The 27,515-nt window shown below is 42.0% G+C and overlaps 1 protein-coding gene and 1 pseudogene across 1 annotated transcript in view; both read right to left on the bottom strand.

The window, feature by feature from the left end:
- The window catches only part of LOC126202413 (protein flightless-1), a 194,232-nt gene that overhangs the window by 126,516 nt on the left and 40,201 nt on the right, over positions 1-27,515 (bottom strand). The window contains exons 4-8 of the mRNA XM_049936864.1: positions 24,563-24,724; positions 23,844-24,064; positions 23,029-23,245; positions 1,747-1,988; positions 528-622 (exon numbers count right to left, since the gene is read on the bottom strand). Of these exons, the coding sequence (XP_049792821.1) occupies positions 528-622; positions 1,747-1,988; positions 23,029-23,245; positions 23,844-24,064; positions 24,563-24,724 (937 nt within the window). The remainder of the gene's footprint in view (positions 1-527; positions 623-1,746; positions 1,989-23,028; positions 23,246-23,843; positions 24,065-24,562; positions 24,725-27,515) is intronic.
- LOC126204747 (U2 spliceosomal RNA) lies at positions 22,408-22,584 on the bottom strand (annotated as a pseudogene).

Below are 27,515 nucleotides of genomic sequence, written 5' to 3'. Positions count from 1 at the left end.
AAATATGGCTGATATAGATAACAGCAGATGATTAAGTATCTGGCTCTCAAGTGAGAATCATATAGAATAGTGAGAATCATATAGAATAATTTTGTATCTCTCCCTCTGTGTGTGTGGGGGGAGGGGGGGGGGGAGGGGAGGGGGGGTTGGCACACCTTCAAGTGGGAATCCAAGTAATGTTGCAAGCAGTAGGTAACAAATTCAGTGGACTGCAATATAAGCAAGCGATAGACAGTGAGACATATGGAAGTTTGGGTGAGTCCAAGGACAGCCAAAAGTGTTAAGGTGACCAATTGGGTGGTAGAACTACACCCAGCACAGCTGATATAAAGGACTTCACATTTAGTGAATTAATTTTGAATTATTTCCCACAACTGTGGAGCATCAACACCATCTGTTTTTTCAGACATGCATGTAACTTACAGTCCTTTGTGAGTGCCTGTTTGCTGCTCAATGTGTCTTCTACTTGGTGGGTATTCTTCCATTTATTTCTCATCTCATAAGCTTAAAATCTTGTAATGTGTTACCTTAAGAATTTTTGCTTGGTCCTGATCTGCTTCTTCCTGGTCACGACGTCCTCTCCTGAGTCGCATCTTCCTTGCAATAGGATCCTTACTGGTGCCTAAAATATTGTTTGTACATCAGTAAAGCTTCAGTTTGTTTAACGTAAAACAACTTTGAATTCAATCAATCAGTTATGTTGACCTTATTAAAAAAACTGAAAAACCCCTCAGACTACTTTAAAGAAATAGCTGACTGTACGAGTTGAAGTAATACATACCAGGAAAACCAACGGAACAAGCAAGATACAAAATAATGATGATGTGTCACATTTTCTGAGCCTCAGTAAAAAGTGGTAAAAAAAAGAGCAGTACAGAATGGCAAAGAAGAAGGAAAAACTTCATTTAAGGAGAGGTGTATAAGGTACAGTATTCTGCAAATACATAATTTAATTTCAAGTCGTATTTTTAGCAAAAAACTAATCAACACCATGTTCTGTTTGTTCATTTTACACCAAAAATCTATGAACGAATTTTTCAGCATTTTGAGAAAGTAATTAAACTTTTTTACAAGAACTTGCTTTCGTATCTTATCAAAAATACCCTATTTGAATCAATGTTAATGCACTTGCACATCCTGTCAAAACAATCTGTCAAGACATAATATTATGATTCAGTGAGGAAGATTTACGAAGACTCAAACTGATGCCACAAAATAGTTTGTTTTAGTTCCACAAAGCGGAAGAAATCTCAGCAGACTTGATCCACACTATAATGTGATGTGAAAAGTCTAGTCATTACGTGCACAGTGCTTTTCCTTTAAGATGGACCCACAAATCCCATATATAGATGTCTTGATTCGAAATGTCTGGAAAATTACAAGGGCTGGCCAGTACTTACATTCAGGAGTAAAAATACCCATACCACTGATAGATACATCAAAAATTACAAAATATCTATTCCTAGTTTCCAGAATTGTTAGTTCCTCATCAAGGAGGAAAGAGGAATGGATTCCAGAAGGTTGGGAAGGAGAAACTGGTCACTCAGGCTATGGATGAAATGCACCCACCTGATGTGAAGACAAGGAGGGAGAAAGATGAAAGGGGAGGTGGAGGGGGAGGTTGTCATGTAGTACTGACCACACAGCCAATATCAAACATTTTTTATACATTTCCCATCAATACACCACATAATTTCAACCAGTAACAACAATTTTCACAGTATTTGTCTCCGGTACATTACTTACCGCCTGAAGGAGCTGGTGCAGGAACATTAGCCCCAGCTAGTCTCAGCTGGTGTTGTAAAGAAAAATCAATATTATAGAATTCAATGCCTGCTCCACGTTGCACTTCCACAGGTTTGGGAGGCATGATAAGATCTGGGTTGTCACGGAGATCCAGGACGTCAAGATCTGACAGCAAATGAACAGCGTCAGGAAGTGTTATTAAGCGATTTGATGTCAGTATTAATTTTTTCAAAGAACCACATCTGCAAATAAATATGACAAATTCCTGTTAATTAAACAGAACTCTCTATGTAAATGATTACAGTGTACTATTATACAAAAAATTAAGAACCTCTTGGCTTTGATTACATAGTCCACAATTTAATCTCAAATGGGGTACATCCACAAATTTTCTTGTTGGAACAGGAAAATCTATTTAACATACCATACTTACCCGATTATGAGATGAGGATATTTTCCCAAACTTGTCATTCAAAGAATACATGGTTATCTTATACTTGCAAATTAAACTATTCCTGCAGTGGTAAACATTTTTACATTGTTTAATACAGTATACAGGGGTCGTCTTACATTACAGATTAAGCTTTGTCTATTGAAGTCACATGCAGATTATTCTGAAGAATTTGGCAGCGCAGGGCTGGGCACATTATACTCTCATTTGAACAGGCTCGAGACTTTCCAATATCCTGAAGTACTCGATACAGTTTCGACACTGTTTTAACAATCATGTGTCATTTGACTCACGCGACACTAGTGCAAGTGACATGCAAGAAACTGTGAACTAGCCACTACAACAATCTCTTGCCCTGCTTAAAATGTGACAATATTGTGAAACACAGGAGGAAATAGTATTAAATTCTATCACCTTACAAACTCTTGTCATATTTAAACAGGTTTGCAACAAAAAGTTCTCATACATGTAATGACGCTGTATACAAACATTAATGCTGCTTTTTAAGTATAGGTAACATTAAAAAGTGAAAATGTTGTCCTTCAAAAAACATTACTTGCTTCTGAACCCAGATCAATATTTTCTTCGATTATGAGACTGTAATGATTTACTAAGTGAGTTGCAAACGAGAAATTTGATCACTGTTTGTGCATTAGTATACCGGGTAACAACATTATCAGCTTTAGAACATGATAGTGACATTCACATGACACAAAAAGGAAAAATTAATCTAGAATGAAATATCTAACAAACAAAACAAACCATATTAAACTGACTGTAATTGTTACAGTGAGATTAAATTACAGTGGAAGACCCATCTTGGAGATATACCAACAGATGTCAGTAGATTGTGGGACAAGCAGAAGTTCAAGAATTGGACTGAATTGTGGTTGTGATCTTTTACTTATGTATTAGTTGCTGTTACATATAAATTGTACCCTAGAGGATACAGCAGTCCATGTTTCACAGTTGCTCAAACACAGTACTAAGGAAAATTTGGAAGGGGAAGCAGTGACACCAGCTTGGCTGAGATCTACGATAACTGAGGGGAATAGCAACGGGGCAGCAATTATGTCATGCTCCCAACCATGGAAATCTATACTGCATACTTTAGCTCTTTATGAACATCTACCACTTTTAACTAGGTTTGCCTGAAACAATTTGTAGTCTGAATTGAATTGATTTTAAAGTTGTACAAATACTCAACAACAGTATTCATTTCTGTAAGAGACAGTAAAAACGTAGAAAGGATCCAGAGGATACTTACGTGTTTTGTACCACAATGCTGTCAACATTCACCATGACGTATTATGGGAATGAAAGGAAGTAGGTCAGCTGCTGGTTCTACGCAGCCAATGAGGGAGTGGCAGGTAGATGATATATTTGGATGCAAGAGAGGCATTGAAACAGACTCATATCAGTATTGAAGCAAAATCCATTATGCATTTGGGGGGGGGGGGGGGGGAGATAAATAAATAGTCAAAAAAGAAATAAAATAGGTTGTATTCTCAGACACCACCGCAATCAAACCTCAAAATCACAACATATCTGAAGAAACATCCAAATATTTGCAACAAAAATATATAACTTTAAATGCGAACATTTTTAGGTTAGGCTTTACCGTGACTGTTACTGACATTAAATGAAACAACAAGTTTACTGTTACCAGTCACCGTTTTATTTATTTCCACGATGCGTTTCGAAGGTTTAAACCTCCATCATCGGGTGGATTTACATTAGTAAGTATTACATTTGTGTGTGTGTTGTGTTACGATTTTTGGAGGAACTTGTGGCACTGCCTTCAGTGATCACAGGTTCCTTTTGCTGTCGTAACACATCACATGTATACTGCCACATTTACTCCTGGGGAGTCTTCATCAAAGACACCAACCACTTTCTCGAACGCCTGGAATCCTTACCCAGTCTGTTACCCCCAGAAACCATCCTTGTAACCATTGATGCCACTTCCTTATACACAAATATTCCGCACGTCCAGGGCCTCGCTGCGATGGAGCATTTCCTTTCACGCCGATCACCTGCCACCCTACCTAAAACCTCTTTCCTCATTACCTTAGCCAGCTTCATCCTGACCCACAACTTCTTCACTTTTGAAGGCCAGACATACCAACAATTAAAGGGAACAGCCATGGGTACCAGGATGGCCCCCTCGTACGCCAACCTATTCATGGGTCGCTTAGAGGAAGCCTTCTTGGTTACCCAGGCCTGCCAACCCAAAGTTTGGTACAGATTTATTGATGACATCTTCATGATCTGGACTCACAGTGAAGAAGAACTCCAGAATTTCCTCTCCAACCTCAACTCTTTTGGTTCCATCAGATTCACCTGGTCCTACTCCAAATCCCACGCCACTTTCCTTGACGTTGACCTCCATCTGTCCAATGGCCAGCTTCACACGTCCGTCCACATCAAACCCACCAACAAGCAAGAGTACCTCCATTATGACAGCTGCCACCCATTCCACATCAAACGGTCCCTTCCCTACAGCCTAGGTCTTCGTGGCAAACGAACCTGCTCCAGTCCGGAATCCCTGAACCATTACACCAACAACCTGACAACAGCTTTCGCATCCCATAACTACCCTCCCAACCTGGTACAGAAGCAAATAACCAGAGCCACTTCCTCATTCCCTCAAACCCAGAACCTCCCACAGAAGAACCACAAAAGTGCCCCACTTGTGACAGGATACTTTCCGGGACTGGACCAGACTCTGAATGTGGGTCTCCAGCAGGGATACGACTTCCTCAAATCCTGCCCTGAAATGAGATCCATCCTTCATGAAATCCTCCCCACTCCACCAAGAGTGTCTTTCCGCCGTCCACCTAACCTTCGTAACCTGTTAGTTCACCCCTATGAAATCCCCAAACCACCTTCCCTACCCTCTGGCTCCTATCCTTGTAACCGCCCCCGGTGTAAAACCTGTCCCATGCACCCTCCCACCACCACCTACTCCAGTCCTGTAACCCGGAAGGTGTACACGATCAAAGGCAGAGCCACGTGTGAAAGCACCCATGTGATTTACCAACTGACCTGCCTACACTGTGATGCATTCTATGTGGGAATGACCAGCAACAAACTGTCCATTTGCATGAATGGACACAGGCAGACAGTGTTTGTTGGTAATGAGGATCACCCTGTGGCTAAACATGCCTTGGTGCACGGCCAGCACATCTTGGCACAGTGTTACACCGTCCGGGTTATCTGGATACTTCCCACCAACACCAACCTATCCAAACTCCGGAGATGGGAACTTGCTCTTCAATATATCCTCTCTTCCCGTTACCCACCAGGCCTCAATCTCCGCTAATTTCAAGTTGCCGCCACTCATACCTCACCTGTCATTCAACAACATCTTTGCCTCTGCACTTCCGCCTCGACTGACATCTCTGCTCAAATTCTTTGTCTTTAAATATGTCTGCTTGTGTCTGTATATGTGTGGATGGATATGTGTGTGTGTGTGCGAGTGTATACCCGTCCTTTTTTCCCCCTAAGGTAAGTCTATCCGCTCCCGGGATTGGAATGACTCCTTACCCTCTCCCTTAAAACCCACATCCTTTCGTCTTTCCCTCTCCTTCCCTCTTTCCTGATGAGGCAACAGTTTGTTGCGAAAGCTTGAATTTTGTGTGTATGTTTGTGTTTGTTTGTGTGTCTATCGACTTGCCAGCGCTTTCGTTTGATAAGTCACATCATCTTTGTTTTTAGATATATTTTTCCCACGTGGTATGTTTCCCTCTATTATATTAATATATATATTTTCATGCTATAGGTATTACGTATCTTACTTTACTTGTTATCTTATTAGTTACTTGGTCAAAGTCACCTGGGTGACCTGACACGCATTAAGACATTAGTCTTACTTCGTTGCCATTATTTTGTAACAATTACTCACTGTTGCAACTTTGAAATCGTCTTCTGTTGAAACAGGCAACATCAACACCTCCATGCTGCTTCGATGGTAATAGTGGCTTCACTCATTCTCTCAAGCAGTATTTTCATTGGCACTACAATCTGGGAGCAATGTAATCTGGTATGCAGTGGGCGAAGCATCACCTATTTAAGCAACAGCTGCAGTGCTCTCCTTAGCAGCTGATGTTCTTGGAGTCATAACACATGCTCTGTTCGTCACCACCTCATACCATAATGGGTATATTTTTTTCTTGTAATATTTGTTATATTTTACATGTCACTATTATTTTCATATATCCGTCCAAATCCATTCTCTACCCTCATTCTATGTTCATATTTCAATATAAGGTCTGAAGATGGTCAAAAACTGACCAAAATTGGTTACCACAAAATAAATGTCTCTTTGCAGTCGAGACTGTTTGTGTTCATTTTTAAAATACTTTTTGCCAGACTGTTGTTCTCCATGAGAAAAGTTCTCAAAAATTACTATTCTCAAGGAGTCTCTTTTTTTTAAACCAGTATGTACAAAACAATACGATAACACTGGTGCAAATCTGAGTGTTGTATGTAGAAGAGCAACTGTTCACGTGGTTACCCAAGTTCACAGGCCCAGCTCGTCATGCAACACAACAGTAATGCTCCTAGTGCATAGTCAAAACTATACCACCTGTGATGTTAATGTTTAGGTGTAATGCACCGATATGAATGGTACCATTTTCCTGACACCGCGCACCAACAAATTATGCCTCAAAACATAAGTTTTTGAGAGTATATTCATCTTATATCCAACCTGTTTTCAGATGTTTACATTTACTTGCATGCTATCAACACTGTTTCTTTACATACAAGGTTTCCACATCAGCTGTCTTAAAAACCTATGTTGCAAAATTCTGCGACATCAATAGAAAGGAATAATGTTTATGATATGTAAATATCTGAAGATGGTGTGCCAGGCATTTTGAAATGTCATCATGGAAAAATAAATGCCTATAAAAGCAACTAGTTGCAGCTAATTCATTATAAATTATATTCAATTTCAAAAGTTGCAAAGTTCTAATACATCCACAATACTTATTTACTAAAGTTAATATAAGATCGAATAGAAAGACAAAATACAGTGATCAGGCAGGCAATCCCAATCAACAAGCAATTAGAAGTAACTTTGCATTTTTGACCAGAGATAGATCATTACAGTGTTTGAAATTTAGTTTGTTAATATTCACAAATCTGTCCAAAAACACTTTTGATGACTGATCACACAGGCATGAATTTTTTCTGTAACACTAAGTACATTAAATGAAGCTTTCATTTATTTCTACATTTAAAAAAAATAAAAATTAACAATCTAAATCACTCGAACTTCGCATATATTGGTTGTATTATAAAGAAGTGAAAAGGGAAAACTGCATTCCAGGCAGAGTACAATGTGAGCACCTTGCTTTCTTGCACTCTCTCTCTCTCTCTCTCCCCCCTGCAAGCCACATTGAAACCAATCATGGGCCAATCAGCTTCTTTTACTCAAATGTATTTCTGAGAAATTTCTAGTGCCATTTTCCTATACACACTGCATAGAAACATTATGGGTATATTTTTATTTGACACATAGACTTACAAAGTCATATCTCTTTGACATCCAAACAATTAAGAATTAAATATCTGGTAGATGTGCAGAAAAGTTTGAGCAAGACTTGTGTTTTGTAAGTATTTCAATACATGTTAGACGAAAATAGTCCCTGCCCATGGGAAGCGGGTGTACCATTTACCAATGGGGACATGTTTTTTTGCTCCCTTGGATGCAAAAGTGTAAAGTCGCAAATGCTTATCTTCACCGTAGAAAAGACTTACATTTGTAGGCATAAATAGCTTTGTTCCATATCTGACTAGTTTATTTGAACTATATACAAGAAAACTGCAATAACCATGGAAATCTTGGAGCTTTCGCACACTTGTAAAGAATGCAGCAATTTGTGATTATCCGTAGAGCCACAAAAACATGGAGAACAATCTGTTTTGCAGCCAACTTATCATTAGCTTTCCTTTTTGTTCCTCATTTATTTGTAATGAAACTGAAGATATGTTGACAAAAGGAGTAATTGTTGTATCAGATGGTTATCCTTGTGATCAGCAATACTTAGATGCCTTTAGGGCACAGTTCTCTGGCAATAGTGTGATTTAGGAATCTCTTTCAAATTAGGTGTTGTAAAAACAATATTTCCACAATTTTATTTCCCAATGTATCAATTATGGGAAATACTTGGAAGTAAAGACTTTCCAGAAAACTCAAAGATGCTAAAGATTTACATGAACATGCATTAATTCTCTAAAGCTATACCAGCAGAGAGACCATAAAAACTATAAAAATGAATCAAGGTGTTAAACATGGTTTTTGTCTGTTTGCAGCCTTATTCATCGTGTTGTTAGACAATATGCTGTAGTAATAGAAAGAAGTATCTCTGATAGGTATTAAAATACAACGAGATGAAGCTATTAATACCTCACTCTGTGCTAATGCGTGGCAGTTATTGCCTCCGTAATGATTATTTGCAGAAAGTAGTCCATCTGCTGCATAACGTAGCCGAAACATTTAACTGTGAAATCTCGAAAACTAATGAGTTTGTTATGAAATAATTTTTCTGCTACCAGTCATCATTTTCTTTTTATCTACATTTTTTGCAAGGTGCATTGCAGAAAATGATTCCCATTTTGACGTGCATTTTCTGTATGTTATGGCATTTATTCGTGATTCAGAAAGTAAAATCCATTGTTATGTACTTTAAAGAAAAAGAAATTGTATGTACAGAAGTATGCTTAAATGGCACCTGTCTATGATTAGCACACACCACATCCTCTTTTTTCCTAAATGTGAGTGCCAAAAGTTGAAGACCTTAATCAAGAGCTGCCTTCAATTGATTGAAATCCACTTTTGAACTGGAAGAATCATTTGTAATCCGATCAATCTAGAGCATCAGCTATGTCTCAGATTTCGCTCAAAGAACAATAATTCAGAAATAAAATGAGGTATCAATAATGTGAAACAATGAGGTTATTTGAGAGGTTCTGATGGGTCAGTGCTGCCAACTGATGCCACTTAGATGCTTTGTTACATGGAAAAAAGTTATTATTTTTTGAATATATATATATATCTAAAAAGAAAGATGATGAGACTTACCAAACAAAAGCGCTGGCAGGTCGATAGACACACAAACAAACACAAATATACACACAAAATTCAAGCTTTCGCAACAAACTGTTGCCTCATCAGGAAAGAGGGAAGGAGAGGGAAAGACGAAAGGATGTGGGTTTTAAGGGAGAGGGTAAGGAGTCATTCCAATCCCGGGAGCGGAAAGACTTACCTTAGAGGGAAAAAAGGACAGGTATACACTCGCACACACACACATATCCATCCACACATACAGACACAAGCAGACATATTTGGTCTTTAAATATGTCTGCTTGTGTCTGTATGTGTGGATGGATATGTGTGTGTGTGCGAGTGTATACCTGTCCTTTTTTCCCTCTAAGGTAAGTCTTTCCGCTCCCGGGATTGGAATGACTCCTTACCCTCTCCCTTAAAACCCACATCCTTTCGTCTTTCCCTCTCCTTCCCTCTTTCCTGATGAGGCAACAGTTTGTTGCGAAAGCTTGAATTTTGTGTGTATATTTGTGTTTGTTTGTGTGTCTATCGACCTGCCAGCGCTTTTGTTTGGTAAGTCTCATCATCTTTCTTTTTAGATATATTTTTTCCACGTGGAATGTTTCCCTCTGTTATATTCATATCATTAATTTGAACCCAACAATGACGTTTGTTATTGTCACTGTTACATTTCGAAGTCTTTTCTGTCGTCTTATTTCCTCCTTCTGTTTTTGCCAGTAGTTTCCCTTTGTATTCACCTTCTCCTTTTTACCGTAATCCACTATACAATTTTATCCCGCCGATATATACTCAACAATACGTAATAATACGTAACCCACTTCCAAACCATAACCAAAAAATTTTTTCTTCCGCTACTGCTATAAAATCCACCGTTTCTAGTTCACAAACAGTTCCTTTCAGCTATTAAACAACCTTTTCGGCTAGTTTTAATAACTTTTGCTTTATTTCGATTTCCGTTTTTTCACATCACCGATCATTTTTAGCCGCTTCCCACAGGTTTTAACGTTATTATTTCTCCACCAGACAATTGTTAGCCTCATTTCCATAATCTGCCACCACCATACCACTACTTTTAATACATCCTCACGTAGTTTTTTCGAAATTTTCCCGAATTTCTCCACCCTTTAACGTGTTTTGGCGGCAACACAACCACCTAACCTTTATGCACATCGTTTTCTACCCACACTATTTCACCACAGGATCAACATAACCCAGCTCCAACCAACCCCTTTTCGCCTCTGGTCTTTAAATATGTCTGCTTGTGTCTGTATGTGTGGATGGATATGTGTGTGTGTGCGAGTGTATACCTGTCCTTTTTCCCCTCTAAGGTAAGTCTTTCCGCTCCCGGGATTGGAATGACTCCTTACCCTCTCCCTTAAAACCCACATCCTTTCGTCTTTCCCTCTCCTTCCCTCTTTCCTGATGAGGCAACAGTTTGTTGCGAAAGCTTGAATTTTGTGTGTATATTTGTGTTTGTTTGTGTGTCTATCGACCTGCCAGCGCTTTTGTTTGGTAAGTCTCATCATCTTTCTTTTTAGATATATTTTTTCCACGTGGAATGTTTCCCTCTGTTATATATATATATATATATATATATATATATATATATATATATATATATATATATATATATATATATATATAAGAAAGATGATGAGACTTACCAAACAAAAGCGCTGGCAGGTCGATAGACACACAAACAAACACAAATATACACACAAAATTCAAGCTTTCGCAACAAACTGTTGCCTCATCAGGAAAGAGGGAAGGAGAGGGAAAGACGAAAGGATGTGGGTTTTAAGGGAGAGGGTAAGGAGTCATTCCAATCCCGGGAGCGGAAAGACTTACCTTAGGGGGAAAAAAGGACAGGTATACACTCGCACACACACACATATCCATCCACACATACAGACACAAGCAGACATATTTAAATACAAAGAGTTTGGGCAGAGATGTCAGTCGAGGTGGAAGAGTAGAGGCAAAGAAGTTGTTGAGAGACAGGTGAGGTATGAGTGGCGGCAACTTGAAATTAGCGGAGATTGAGGTCTGGCGGATAACGAGAAGAGAGGATATACTGAAGGGCAAGTTCCCATCTCCGGAGTTCGGATAGGTTGGTGTTGGTGGGAAGTATCCAGATAACCCGGACGGTGTAACACTGTGCCAAGATGTGCTGGCCGTGCACCAAGGCATGTTTAGCCACAGGGTGATCCTCATTACCAACAAACACTGTCTGCCTGTGTCCATTCATGCGAATGGACAGTTTGTTGCTGGTCATTCCCACATAGAATGCATCACAGTGTAGGCAGGTCAGTTGGTAAATCACGTGGGTGCTTTCACACGTGGCTCTGCCTTTGATCGTGTACACCTTCCGGGTTACAGGACTGGAGTAGGTGGTGGTGGGAGGGTGCATGGGACAGGTTTTACACCGGGGGCGTTTACAAGGATAGGAGCCAGAGGGTAGGGAAGGTGGTTTGGGGATTTCATAGGGATGAACTAACAGGTTACGAAGGTTAGGTGGACGGCGGAAAGACACTCTTGGCGGAGTGGGGAGGATTTCATGAAGGATGGATCTCATTTCAGGGCAGGATTTGAGGAAGTCGTATCCCTGCTGGAGAGCCACATTCAGAGTCTGGTCCAGTCCCGGAAAGTATCCTGTCACAAGTGGGGCACTTTTGTGGTTCTTCTGTTGGGGATTCTGGGTTTGAGGGGATGAGGAAGTGGCTCTGGTTATTTGCTTCTGTACCAGGCCGGGAGGGTAGTTGCGGGATGCGAAAGCTGTTGTCAGGTTGTTGGTGTAATGTTTCAGGGATTCCGGACTGGAGCAGATTCGTTTGCCACGAAGACCTAGGCTGTAGGGAAGGGACCGTTTGATGTGGAATGGGTGGCAGCTGTCATAATGGAGGTACTCTTGCTTGTTGGTGGGTTTGATGTGGACGGACGTGTGAAGTTGGCCATTGGACAGGTGGAGGTCAACGTCAAGGAAAGTGGCATGGGATTTGGAGTAGGACCAGGTGAATCTGATGGAACCAAAGGAGTTGAGGTTGGAGAGGAAATTCTGGAGTTCTTCTTCACTGTGAGTCCAGATCATGAAGATGTCATCAATAAATCTGTACCAAACTTTGGGTTGGCAGACCTGGGTAACCAAGAAGGCTTCCTCTAAGCGACCCATGAATAGGTTGGCGTACGAGGGGGCCATCCTGGTACCCATGGCTGTTCCCTTTAATTGTTGGTATGTCTGGCCTTCAAAAGTGAAGAAGTTGTGGGTCAGGATGAAGCTGGCTAAGGTAATGAGGAAAGAGGTTTTAGGTAGGGTGGCAGTTGATCGGCGTGAAAGGAAATGCTCCATCGCAGCGAGGCCCTGGACGTGCGGAATATTTGTGTATAAGGAAGTGGCATCAATGGTTACAAGGATGGTTTCCGGGGGTAACAGATTGGGTAAGGATTCCAGGCGTTCAAGGAAGTGGTTGGCGTCTTTGATGAAGGATGGGAGACTGCATGTAATGGGTTGAAGGTGTTGATCTACGTAGGCAGAGATACGTTCTGTGGGGGCTTGGTAACCAGCTACAATGGGGCGGCCGGGATGATTGGGTTTGTGGATTTTAGGAAGAAGGTAGAAGGTTGGGGTGCGGGGTGTCGGTGGGGTCAGGAGGTTGATGGAGTCAGGTGAAAGGTTTTGCAGGGGGCCTAAGGTTCTGAGGATTCCTTGAAGCTCCGCCTGGACATCGGGAATGGGGTTACCTTGGCAAACTTTGTATGTGGTGTTGTCTGAAAGCTGACGCAGTCCCTCAGCCACATACTCCCGACGATCAAGTACCACGGTCGTGGAACCCTTGTCCGCCGGAAGAATGACGATGGATCGGTCAGCCTTCAGATCACGGATAGCCTGGGCTTCAGCAGTGGTGATGTTGGGTGTAGGATTAAGGTTTTTTTAAGAAGGATTGAGATGCAAGGCTGGAAGTCAGAAATTCCTGGAAGGTTTGGAGAGGGTGATTTTGAGGAAGAGGAGGTGGGTCCCGCTGTGACGGAGGACGGAACTGTTCCAGGCAGGGTTCAATTTGGATGGTGTCTTGGGGAGTTGGATCATTAGGAGTAGGATTAGGATCATTTTTCTTCGTGGCAAAGTGATATTTCCAGCAGAGAGTACGGGTGTAGGACAGTAAATCTTTGACGAGGGCTGTTTGGTTGAATCTGGGAGTGGGGCTGAAGGTGAGGCCTTTGGATAGGACAGAGGTTTCGGATTGGGAGAGAGGTTTGGAGGAAAGGTTAACTACTGAATTAGGGTGTTGTGGTTCCAGATTGTGTTGAAAGGAATTTTGAGGTTTTGGAGGGAGTGGAGCTGGAAGTGGGAGATTGAGTAGATGGGAGAGACTGGGTTTGTGTGCAATGAGAGGTGGTTGAGGTTTGCTGGAAAGGTTGTGAAGGGTGAGTTGCCTTTCCGGAGGTGGGAAACCAGGAGATTGGATAGTTTTTTGAGGTGGAGGGTGGCATGCTGTTCTAATTTACGGTTGGCCTGTAGGAGGATGCTCTGAACAGCCGGTGTGGATGTGGGAGAGGAAAGATTAAGGACTTTTATTAAGGATAGGAGTTGACGGGTGTGTTCATTGGCTGAGTTGATGTGTAGGTGAAGGATTAGGTGGGTGAGGGCAATGGATTGTTCAGTTTGGAACTGGTATAGGGACTGATGGAAGGAAGGGTTGCAGCCAGAGATGGGAACTTTAAGTGTGAGGCCTTTGGAGGTAATGCCAAATGTCAGACAAGCCTGAGAAAATAGAATATGGGAGCGTAATCTGGCTAGGGCGAAGGCATGTCTGCGGAGGGAATGTAAATAAAACTTAATGGGGTCGTTGTGGGGGTGTTGTGCGGGTGACATGGTACTGGAAGGTCGAAAGTGTAACGTGAGGCTGAAATGAAAATGAATATAAAAATATGTGGGGAGAGATAAAGGTGAAGTAGAAAGCCAATGGAGATCTGGTGTGAAAAGAGGCGAAAAGGGGTTGGTTGGAGCTGGGTTATGTTGATCCTGTGGTGAAATAGTGTAGGTAGAAAACGATGTGCATAAAGGTTAGGTGGTTGTGTTGCCGCCAAAACACGTTAAAGGGTGGAGAAATTCGGGAAAATTTCGAAAACACTACGTGAGGATGTATTAAAAGTAGTGGTATGGTGGTGGCAGATTATGGAAATGAGGCGAACAACTGTCTGGTGGAGAAATAATAAAGTTAAAACCTGTGGGAAGCGGCTAAAAATGATCGGTGATGTGAAAAAACGGAAATCGAAATAAAGCAAAAGTTATTAAAACTAGCCGAAAAGGTTGTTTAATAGCTGAAAGGAACTGTTTGTGAACTAGAAACGGTGGATTTTATAGCAGTAGCGGAAGAAAAAATTTTTTGGTTATGGCGGCAACTTGAAATTAGCGGAGATTGAGGCCTGGTGGGTAACGGGAAGAGAGGATATATTGAAGAGCAAGTTCCCATCTCCGGAGTTCGGATAGGTTGGTGTTGGTGGGAAGTATCCAGATAACCCGGACGGTGTAACACTGTGCCAAGATGTGCTGGCCGTGCACCAAGGCATGTTTAGCCACAGGGTGATCCTCATTACCAACAAACACTGTCTGCCTGTGTCCATTCATGCGAATGGACAGTTTGTTGCTGGTCATTCCCACATAGAATGCATCACAGTGCAGGCAGGTCAGTTGGTAGATCACGTGCGTGCTTTCACACGTGGCTCTGCCTTTGATCGTGTACACCTTCCGGGTTACAGGACTGGAGTAGGTGGTGGTGGGAGGGTGCATGGGACAGGTTTTACACCGGGGGCGGTTACAAGGGTAGCAGCCAGAGGGTAGGGAAGGTGGTTTGGGGATTTCATAGGGATGAACTAAGAGGTTACGAAGGTTAGGTGGACGGCGAAAAGACACTCTTGGTGGAGTGGGGAGGATTTCATGAAGGATGGATCTCATTTCAGGGCAGGATTTGAGGAAGTCGTATCCCTGCTGGAGAGCCACATTCAGAATCTGATCCAGTCCCGGAAAGTATCCTGTCACAAGTGGGGCACTTTTATGGTTCTTCTGTGGGAGGTTCTGGGTTTGAGAGGATGAGGAAGTGGCTCTGGTTATTTGCTTCTGTACCAGGTCGGGAGGGTAGTTGCGGGATGCGAAAGCTGTTGTCAGGTTGTTGGTGTAATGCTTCAGGGATTCCGGACTGGAGCAGATTCGTTTGCCACGAAGACCTAGGCTGTAGGGAAGGGACCGTTTGATGTGGAATGGATGGCAGCTGTCATAATGGAGGTACTGTTGCTTGTTGGTGGGTTTGATGTGGACGGACGTGTGAAGCTGGCCATTGGACAGGTGGAGGTCAACATCAAGGAAAGTGGCATGGGATTTGGAGTAGGACCAGGTGAATCTGATGGAACCAAAGGAGTTGAGGTTGGAGAGGAAATTCTGGAGTTCTTCTTCACTGTGAGTCCAGATCATGAAGGTGTCATCAATAAATCTGTACCAAACTTTGGGTTGGCAGGCCTGGGTAACCAAGAAGGCTTCCTCTAAGCGACCCATGAATAGGTTGGCGTATGAGGGGGGCCATCCTGGTACCCATGGCTGTTCCCTTTAATTGTTGGTATGTCTGGCCTTCAAAAGTGAAGGTAATGAGGAAAGAGGTTTTAGGTAGGGTGGCAGTTGATCGGCGTGAAAGGAAGTGCTCCATCGCAGCGAGGCCCTGGACGTGCGGGATATTTGTGTATAAGGAAGTGGCATCAATGGTTACAAGGATGGTTTCCGGGGGTAACGGATTGGGTAGGGATTCCAGGCGTTCGAGGAAGTGGTTGGTGTCTTTGATGAAGGATGGGAGACTGCATGTAATGGGTTGAAGGTGTTGATCTACGTAGGCAGAGATACGTTCGGTGGGGGCTTGGTAACCAGCTACAATGGGGCGGCCGGGATGACTGGGTTTGTGAATTTTAGGAAGAAGGTAGAAGGTAGGGGTGCGGGGTGTCGGTGGGGTCAGGAGGTTGATGGAGTCAGGTGAAAGGTTTTGTAGGGGGCCTAAGGTTCTGAGGATTCCTTGAAGCTCTGCCTGGACATCAGGAATGGGATTACCTTGGCAAACTTTGTATGTGGTGTTGTCTGAAAGCTGATGCAGTCCCTCAGCCACATACTCCCGACGATCAAGTACCACGGTCGTGGAACCCTTGTCCGCCGGAAGGATGACGATGGACCGGTCAGCCTTCAGATCACGGATAGCCTGGGCTTCAGCAGTGGTGATGTTGGGAGTAGGATTAAGGTTTTTTAAGAAGGATTGAGAGGCAAGGCTGGAAGTCAGAAATTCCTGGAAGGTTTGGAGAGGGTGATTTTGAGGAAGAGGAGGCGGGTCCCGCTGTGACGGAGGACGGAACTGTTCCAGGCAGGGTTCAATTTGGATAGTGTCTTGGGGAGTTGGATCATTAGGAGTAGGATTAGGATCATTTTTCTTCGTGGCAAAGTGATACTTCCAGCAGAGAGTACGAGTGTAGGACAGTAAATCTTTGACGAGGGCTGTTTGGTTGAATCTGGGAGTGGGGCTGAAGGTGAGGCCTTTGGATAGGACAGAGGTTTCGGATTGGGAGAGAGGTTTGGAGGAAAGGTTAACTACTGAATTAGGGTGTTGTGGTTCCAGATTGTGTTGATTGGAATTTTGAGGTTTTGGAGGGAGTGGAGCTGGAAGTGGGAGGTTGAGTAGATGGGAGAGACTGGGTTTGTGTGCAATGAGAGGAGGTTGAGGTTTGCTGGAAAGGTTGTGAAGGGTGAGTGAGTTGCCTTTCCGGAGGTGGGAAACCAGGAGATTGGATAGTTTTTTGAGGTGAAGGGTGGCATGTTGTTCTAATTTGCGGTTGGCCTGTAGGAGGATGCTCTGAACAGCCGGTGTGGAAGTGGGAGAGGAAAGATTGAGGACTTTTATTAAGGATAGGAGTTCACAGGTGTGTTCATTGGCTGAGTTGATGTGTAGGTGAAGGATTAGGTGGGTGGGGCAATGGATTGTTCAGTTTGGAACTGGTAGAAGGACTGATGGAAAGAAGGGTTGCAGCCAGAGATGGGAACTTTAAGTGTGAGGCCTTTGGGGGTAATGCCAAATGTCAGACAAGCCTGAGAAAATAAAATATGAGAGCGTAATCTTCACCTACACATCAACTCAGCCAATGAACACACCTGTCAACTCCTATCCTTAATAAAAGTCCTCAATCTTTCCTCTCCCACATCCACACCGGCTGTTCAGAGCATCCTCCTACAGGCCAACCGTAAATTAGAACAGCATGCCACCCTCCACCTCAAAAAACTATCCAATCTCCTGGTTTCCCACCTGCGGAAAGGCAACTCACTCACCCTTCACAACCTTTCCAGCAAACCTCAACCACCTCTCATTGCACACAAACCCAGTCTCTCCCATCTACTCAATCTCCCACTTCCAGCTCCACTCCCTCCAAAACCTCAAAATTCCTTTCAACACAATCTGGAACCACAACACCCTAATTCAGTAGTTAACCTTTCCTCCAAACCTCTCTCCCAATCCGAAGCCACTGTCCTATCCAAAGGTCTCACCTTCAGCCCCACTCCCAGATTCAACCAAACAGCCCTCGTCAAAGATTTACTGTCCTACACTCGTACTCTCTGCTGGAAGTATCACTTTGCCACGAAGAAAAATGATCCTAATCCTACTCCTAATGATCCAACTCCCCAAAACACTATCCAAATTGAACCCTGCCTGGAACAGTTCCGTCCTCCGTCACAGCGGGACCCGCCTCCTCTTCCTCAAAATCACCCTCTCCAAACCTTCCAGGAATTTCTGACTTCCAGCCTTGCCTCTCAATCCTTCTTAAAAAAACCTTAATCCTACTCCCAACATCACCACTGCTGAAGCCCAGGCTATCCGTGATCTGAAGGCTGACCGGTCCATCGTCATCCTTCTGGCGGACAAGGGTTCCACGACTGTGGTACTTGATCGTCGGGAGTACGTGGCTGAGGGACTGCGTCAGCTTTCAGACAACACCACATACAAAGTTTGCCAAGGTAATCCCATTCCTGATGTCCAGGCAGAGCTTCAAGGAATCCTCAGAACCTTAGGCCCCCTACAAAACCTTTCACCTGACTCCATCAACCTCCTGACCCCACCGACACCCCGCACCCCTTCCTTCTACCTTCTTCCTAAAATTCACAAACCCAGTCATCCTGGCCGCCCCATTGTAGCTGGTTACCAAGCCCCCACAGAACGTATCTCTGCCTACGTAGATCAACACCTTCAACCCATTACATGCAGTCTCCCATCCTTCATCAAAGACACCAACCACTTCCTCGAACGCCTGGAATCCCTACCCAATCCGTTACCCCCGGAAACCATCCTTGTAACCATTGATGCCACTTCCTTATACACAAATATCCCGCACGTCCAGGGCCTCGCTGCGATGGAGCACTTCCTTTCACGCCGATCAACTGCCACCCTACCTAAAACCTCTTTCCTCATTACCTTAGCCAGCTTCATCCTGACCCACAACTTCTTCACTTTTGAAGGCCAGACATACCAACAATTAAAGGGAACAGCCATGGGTACCAGGATGGCCCCCTCATACGCCAACCTATTCATGGGTCGCTTAGAGGAAGCCTTCTTGGTTACCCAGGCCTGCCAACCCAAAGTTGGTACAGATTTATTGATGACATCTTCATGATCTGGACTCACAGTGAAGAAGAACTCCAGAATTTCCTCTCCAACCTCAACTCCTTTGGTTCCATCAGATTCACCTGGTCCTACTCCAAATCCCATGCCACTTTCCTTGATGTTGACCTCCACCTGTCCAATGGCCAGCTTCACACGTCCGTCCACATCAAACCCACCGACAAGCAAGAGTACCTGCATTATGACAGCTGCCACCCATTCCACATCAAACGGTCCCTTCCCTACAGCCTAGGTCTTCGTGGCAAACGAATCTGCTCCAGTCCGGAATCCCTGAACCATTACACCCACCACCTGACAACAGCTTTCGCATCTCGCAACTACCCTCCCGACCTGGTACAGAAGCAAATAACCAGAGCCACTTCCTCATCCTCTCAAACCCAGAACCTCCCACAGAAGAACCATAAAAGTGCCCCACTTGTGACAGGATACTTTCCATGACTGGATCAGATTCTGAATGTGGGTCTCCAGCAGGGATACGACTTCCTCAAATCCTGCCCTGAAATGAGATCCATCCTTCATGAAATCCTCCCCACTCCACCAAGAGTGTCTTTTCGCCGTCCACCTAACCTTCGTAACCTCTTAGTTCATCCCTATGAAATCCCCAAACCACCTTCCCTACCCTCTGGCTCCTACCCATGTAACTGCCCCCGGTGTAAAACCTGTCCCATGCACCCTCCCACCACCACCTACTCCAGTCCTGTAACCCGGAAGGTGTACACGATCAAAGGCAGAGCCACGTGTGAAAGCACGCACGTGATCTACCAACTGACCTGCCTGCACTGTGATGCATTCTATGTGGGAATGACCAGCAACAAACTGTCCATTCGCATGAATGGACACAGGCAGACAGTGTTTGTTGGTAATGAGGATCACCCTGTGGCTAAACATGCCTTGGTGCACGGCCAGCACATCTTGGCACAGTGTTACACCGTCCGGGTTATCTGGATACTTCCCACCAACACCAACCTATCCAAACTCCGGAGATGGGAACTTGCTCTTCAATATATCCTCTCTTCCCGTTACCCACCAGGCCTCAATCTCCGCTAATTTCAAGTTGCCGCGACTCATACCTCACCTGTCATTCAACATCATCTTTCCCTCTTCACTTCCGCCTCAACTGACATCTCTGCCCAAACTTTAAATATGTCTGCTTGTGTCTGTAATGTGTGGATGGATATGTGTGTGTGTGCGAGTGTATACCTGTCCTTTTTTCCCCCTAAGGTAAGTCTTTCCGCTCCCGGGATTGGAATGACTCCTTACCCTCTCCCTTAAAACCCACATCCTTTCGTCTTTCCCTCTCCTTCCCTCTTTCCTGATGAGGCAACAGTTTGTTGCGAAAGCTTGAATTTTGTGTGTATGTTTGTGTTTGTTTGTGTGTCTGTCGACGTGCCGGCGCTTTCGTTTGGTAGGTCACATCATCTTTGTTTTTGGATATGTTTTTCCCACGTGGAATGTTTCCCTCTATATATATATATATATATATATATATATATATATATATATATATATATATATATATATATATCTAAAAAGAAAGATGATGAGACTTACCAAACAAAAGCGCTGGCAGGTCGATAGACGCACAAACAAACACAAATATACACACAAAATTCAAGCTTTCGCAACAAACTGTTGCCTCATCAGGAAAGAGGGGAAGGAGAGGGAAAGACGAAAGGATGTGGGTTTTAAGGGAGAGGATAAGGAGTCATTCCAATCCCGGGAGCGGAAAGACTTACCTTAGGGGGAAAAAAGGACAGGTATACACTCGCACACACACCCATATCCATCCACACATACAGACACAAGCAGACATATTTAAAGCAGACATATATATATATATATATATATATATATATATATATATATATATATATATGAAGATAGATCATTACTCACAAAACAACATAAAAAGTACATGATAAAAGTTCTCTTCAGATGACCCCCCCCCCTCCACACACACACACACACACACACACACACACACACACACACACACACAGCAAGAGAGAGAGAGTAAGGACAAATCACAAATCAAGACCAAGCTCTAAATCTGGTACTGGACGGGCATGAATTACAAAAGGTACAATGCACAAAACTTTTAAGAATGTAATGTCAAGAAAGACTTAAACCAAAAAGAACATCAAATTAAACTCTCCCAGAGACCCAATTCTGCATTTTTTGCTCTGAGAATTATTTCTAAAGTTTGCTCTCAGATGGTGCTCAAATGGCCTATACTGGTTACTTCCAGTCCCTGGTAGCTTACGGAATAATTTTCTGGGGTAAAAGTAATACTCAATTAAATGGAATTTTCACATTACAGGATAGGACTATTTGAATCTTGCCAAACAGCTTGGCTAGGACTCACTGTAATCCCCTATTTAAAACTATATGTTTGCTTACTGTACCCTCGTAGTATATATAAAAATGTGTGTTGATGACAAGAGCTAGACATGGTGACCTGCAAACCAACTCCGATAACCACGGTTATGATGCTCACAATTGTGTCCATCCATACAGAAAAAGTTAGAAAAACCCCCCACTCAAAGGCCTGTGAGCCATTTTGATGTCACTCTTTATAATGTACTTCCGACATACATCAAGTGATTGGCATCAGAAACTGCTTTTACAGCAGAGTTAAAATCACTTCTTGTTGAGAAACATTTCTATAATGTAAATTAATATGTTAGCTTATGGGATGACAAAAGCCTTCATTTACTGTTGAGTTCTTTTGATTCTTTTAATATTATGTCGATAAAATATACAATCGGATAGATATATACTTAAGCTGCCAGGGAACAAACTCACTCACTCTCTCTCTCTCTCTCTCTCTCTCTCTCTCTCTCTCTCTGTGTGTGTGTGTGTGTGTGTGTGTGTGTGTGTGTGTGTGGTGGGGGGAGAGGGGGGGGGGGTGCATGCACATTGTGTCTGCACATTTTAAAATGTAGGCTGTTTCAAATGCCATTTAGGATGGACCAGGTTTTCTTAGGTGTTTGTCTACTCTGAACGTTTCCAGGATGTCTAGTACTTTTCCTATAGTTTGGATATGTAGGATGCTCATATACTGATGCTCGAGTTAGTGGCATGGTTTTTTGTTTCTTTTAGGTCATGGCTAGTGCTGATGTGTGATTTCTTTTTTTTTTTTTTTTTTTAATTTATTACTGCTACCAGGTGTCCCTTGAATCTGATGTCAAATGATCTACCAATCTCACCTATGTAGAAGCAGCCACAATCCAAACATCTGATTCTGTACATATCTGTATGATGTACTGAGTTTCTTGTATAGCTCCTATAAGATAATTTCTACTTAATCTTGTATGGGTGATGAAAAATGTGTTTGTATGTTTGCATTTAAGTACACTGGCAAGGCCCTTTTCCCAGTTTATCCTATCATTTGAGAACATTAAGTCATCTCAGACTTTGAGACAATGTTTGAATTGATTTTCAGGTGGGCCAATCCCAGCAGTACTGCAAAGCTGGGGCAATCTGCAATAGAGCTGGAGCAAGCCCCTAACACTCCATCATGAGCCAAGAATGAGTTTAATATTCTGGTCCTGCAATGCAGGACGTATCAGGTATTCAGCTGAGTAGAACAGATCCTACACTTTGATTTTAGTCATTATTTAGTATTTTGAAGTGTCTACTATGTAGCTGCTATAGTTATTTGCAATGGTTGTTTGTTCTATTATTCCCATTTTTGCTTCAATTTAAGTTCAGATAGTGGTTGGCGACTGATTACTGTAATTTGTATGTTGTGCTGATTTTCACAAATGTAATGGTCAGATCTAAAGGGAGAATGTCCCACCGTGGAACACAGTTGTGTGTACAGCAGCTTCTCAATGTCATGTGACAAGTTTGATTTAAAATGTCATCAACAACAGATTTACAAGAGAAATTCAACATTGTTACGACAAGAACAGCTGAGTAAGTCCTCCAATATTCAGAAGCTTATTTCAGAGACAGCTGAGTTCAACATGGACTGAATAATGTTATACAAAAACATTTCTTTATATGAAAATTAGTAATGGTAGTAGCACATATTACAGCAATACTTCATTGTATACCTGCACAAACCCTCTGGTATCATCTCAAGTTGATTGTTGGCAGCTGAGAAAACTTCGAGACTACTCAGTTTCCCAATCCCAGATGGAATTCCTTCAAAGTCAAGCTGATTGTCATTGACATACAATCTCCTGAGTGTGTTGATCTTGCATAATGAGGCTGGCAATGCTGTTAATTTATTCCGGCATAAATTTAATGTTTCAAGATGTTGCCACAAATCTAGAAAATTGAAAAATCAAATAGCAAATTAAAATTACAACAAAATATATGATTCCACATTTTGAAACACAATAATACATCAATAAATCAACAAAATCATACATAAGTTAACTATAAATTGAAATAACTTTATCGGGAAAGCAAACTTTAAATCCAAGAAAGATAGTGCGTATATTTCCACCCTTGCAGGTGTCCCAGACAGAAGTACACCAAATCACACTGCAGTGTCGTGAAAAAACAAAATTGAGAAACTGCATCACATGGATAAAAACTTCTTTGAGTCTAAAGACTGTATCACTGTAAGGTAAAACAGAGAAAAATAACTGTACAGCTTGAAGAAATTTGACAGACAAGAGGGAATGTCTACATGTTGGACATGCATGTAACTTAACTCACGTAGTGTGTTTATATATCTGTCAGTAATATGCAAAACAATATTCTTGCTTAATTTACAAGTATGTCCTATATATTATTACACAGCTGTTACAAACTTAGAATAAAAATATACTATGGGAACACCATTGTGCAAACTCTCTAAGTCCTAAATAACTCCAGAAACCATAATACATCAGAATACAAATGTAGAAAAAATAATTACCAACAGCCTGGGAAAGCTCCGTTATCTCATTATCACTTAGATTCAATCTTCTTAGGTTTGGGAGAGCATACAGGGCTTCAGGAACCTTTGGAAATGCATTCTGTGCTAAATCCAGGTCCCTTAAATTTGTGAGACTGTCAAGGTTTGATGGTATATTACTTAATGTGCGCTGTGTGTCTCGCATGTGCAAAGTTTCCAGATTCATTAATGATGGTAACTGCCTGTAAAATAATAATGAGTAAAACAAAGTGATCTTAAGATTCAATGCATCTCTATATCTACATGCACATGTTGACCTAATGACAAGTGGAATACGGAAAAAAACACAGATGAAAAATATTAATCACTTAACTATAATTTTACATATTATACTTTAACAGAATGAATTTCAATACATTATTTTTAAAATAATGAAATAAGTACAGTAAATCTGCAGTAAAAAAGCTACAACATGATTCTAAGGCAATTCATTGACTCATTTCCTTGCTGCATAGATTATGGTTGTCCTACACTTATAATTTTGCTTTAATCACCTATAAGTTCAAAATGTTTTGTTTTTTTCATATTTATTCTGTGGTAATTAAATGTTATTAACACTATACAACCTGTGTCACTTTTTTGATCATTGATTAACTTCGCTTGTTTTAACACCCAATTATGTCTGAGGCATGCAAATTATTATATACTACTTTACATCAAAACTGAAGCAAACTACTCACCTTAGCTGAAAATGTCCCAGTGGATTATGATTTAACACTAGTGTCTGCAAATTTGCAAGTCTCCGTGTCTGTGGAGGCAGAGTTTCCAAATTATTAGAACTCAGATCCAAAAAAAGGAGATCTGTCAGTTGCATAAATAACTGATTTGGAATTGTGTCTATACTGTAAAAGAGAGAAATAACTTTAGTTATACCAAAATATTCAACGGATACTGCTAAACAGCTTATGCCTCGGGAAAAAGTTCCCAAAGATGTGAAAATGTATCACAGCAAATTTATTCTTGGGACAATAATTTGGGACCAAGAGGATGTTCTTCTAGTATTGCAGTTACTTGATACAATGGAAAATCCAGGATGGAATAATAACAATATGGAATGGACAGACTGCTACTCTTCACATAGTGAAGGTGTTGAGTCAGAGACAAGCACAATGAAGAATGACATTGTCTGAAAGCTGAAGTATTTCTAGAATTCTTTTTCATTGTGTCTGTCTGTAACTCAACACCTCCTCTGTATGGTGTGCAGCAATCCATCGTTTCCATCCTGCTGTTATAGCAGTTACTGCATGACTTAATCCATGATGGATGAATTTGGACGTGACGGGCAGACCATTGTGAATGCAAGCCACACTAAACTCGGCAACACATATCGATACCACAGACATTACTGAGGTCTCACTGCAATCCGCAACAACTGATGGGAGGCACTCCTAAAGACCATACCTCCCCTCTCTGCACATCAGCATTACTGCACCGCAGGTCAACATAAAGCCAAGCACAGAAGTGCTCCTGTCAGTTTGTAATGCTCTCTGAAGCAGTCAACATCATAGTGTAGGACCATTGAGTTGTTAAAGTTTCAGATGTGCAGGGCGTACATAAAGTCCGGGAACACTTTCAATTATTTATCGCTCAAGAACTGAACATTGTACAGAAGTCATACATATTTCATTTTGAAGAGAAACTCTGAAAGTTTTTTTTTACAAACAATCGATATGCGAACCATGAGTGACCCGGGAGACGTCAATACAGTAATCGAATTCTTGACATGCCCATAGCAGCATGGCATCGTCAACTGTGGCAGCCACTTACCATATTCTCTCCCAGAACTCTGCAACATCACGTGACAGAGGCGGTATATAACCAGATCTTTAATGTGTCCCCACAGAAAAAAGTCACACAGAGTGAGATCTAATGATGGGGGAGGCCATCTCATGAAACAGCTGTCCCCTTCTGCAGCACGGGCGATCCATCGATGCAGCAGCTCCGTGTTGAGGTACCCACGAACTTCACGATGAAACTGGGGTGGAGCACCACCCTGCTGAAAGATGAATGGAGAGTCCGATTGCATTTGAAACATCAGCCATTGCTGCAATATGTCCAAGTATAAATATCCAGTGACAGTGCTCTTGGCAAAGAAGAACGGCCCGTACAGTTTTTGATGCGACAAGGCACAAAAAACATTTACCTTTGGGGAATCATGCTCAAATTCAATGCATTTGTGTGGATGCTTTGTACCCCAGATTCAACAATTATGCCTGTTCACTTTCTCACTATTGTGAAAAGTGGCTTGGTCGCTAAAAATTAAGCCATCAACAATGCCATCCCCATCCTCAATCAATTGTTCCAACTGTGAATTGTCCTTGTCATCGTCATTGAGCTTCTGCACTTGAATGGTTTCATAGACAGCTTCTGTCATTGGAGCCATTTCGAGTTCATGGAATGCACGATGGACCAATTTCTTTGGACTCATTACGAATGTCTCTCATACACGCTACGCATTCACTACACTCACACTGGGACGTCTGCTTCTCTTTGTCAGGCACAAGCAACCCGTCTTAACGCATTTGTTGTGCCAGTGGTAAATGGCCAGATGTTGGTGGCTACTTACTGTACTTTGTTCTAAACGTCCATTGAACAGCTGTAGCACACTTGTTTTGTCAACTCCAACACACAGAAAGCTTGCTCTGCACGTGAACTCGCCATGTTTGTGACTAGCACTGACTATTGGAAAGTTACCAAACCATGCTGTGGTGGTATACATGAAAGAAAAAAAAACTTTCAGGGTTTCTCTTCAAAATGACATACCTATGATATCTGTACCATCTTTGGTTCTTGTGCAATAAATAATTGAAAGTGTTCCAGGCATTATGTAGACCCTGTACTTGTACTGTTGTAAATGATGAATTTTGTACCTCAAGAGAACAGTCTGTTACACTTAGCGCATCAAGTGATGCTCTTATAGTCAATGACGGTTGTAAATTATCCAGTATTCCTGTGGCAAAGAAGTCTGTTGAAATTAAGTAAATCTTTTATTCATTAATGTAATAAAGTGACCCAATATTTCATTAGTTACAGTTCCTCCATGCCACCTCATCGAGCAATCAAAGATCCCACAGTTATAGCTGGATGAAAGTAGTTTCATTGGGTCACAACACTAAAATAGGCATAAAGCTGCAATGCTGGTTCAGTGTTAGTGTATGTGTACTCAGTATTAATTAGTTCTGAAGGACGGTGTCCAAAAGCTTAGCAGCATTTTCTATTTTGTTTATGTTCCTATTGACCAGCCAACTCCATGACTCAACTTTATATATTCGTTCACCTATCTTCTACTACATATTTTTCATTGGAATGTATACATTTTATATTTCTGCTAATGGAATGAAGTATGTAGGCTATTCAAAATGTATCCAACCTTATTTTTTGTTTTTGAATGTTTGTAGGCGTATGCAGTGTGCGTGCCTGATTTTATTCATGACTACGGAAACAACAAGTCACTGGCTGTATATTGACAAATGAACACATGTAAGTGGTATACAACTGAATTTGTGCTGTGGACAAATTTAAAGAAAAAGTGGAACAATATTATTGCATCAAATTTTGTTTTAACATTGGTGAGTCTGAAGTTGAAACAATCCACAAGATTCATAAAGTGTTTGAGGATGAAGCAATGGGTAC

Source organism: Schistocerca nitens, chromosome 1, assembly GCF_023898315.1.
Source record: "Schistocerca nitens isolate TAMUIC-IGC-003100 chromosome 1, iqSchNite1.1, whole genome shotgun sequence".
NCBI lineage: Eukaryota > Metazoa > Arthropoda > Insecta > Orthoptera > Acrididae > Schistocerca > Schistocerca nitens.
The sequence above is the reverse complement of the archived record's forward strand: the minus strand, read 5'-3'. Positions and strand labels throughout refer to the sequence as shown.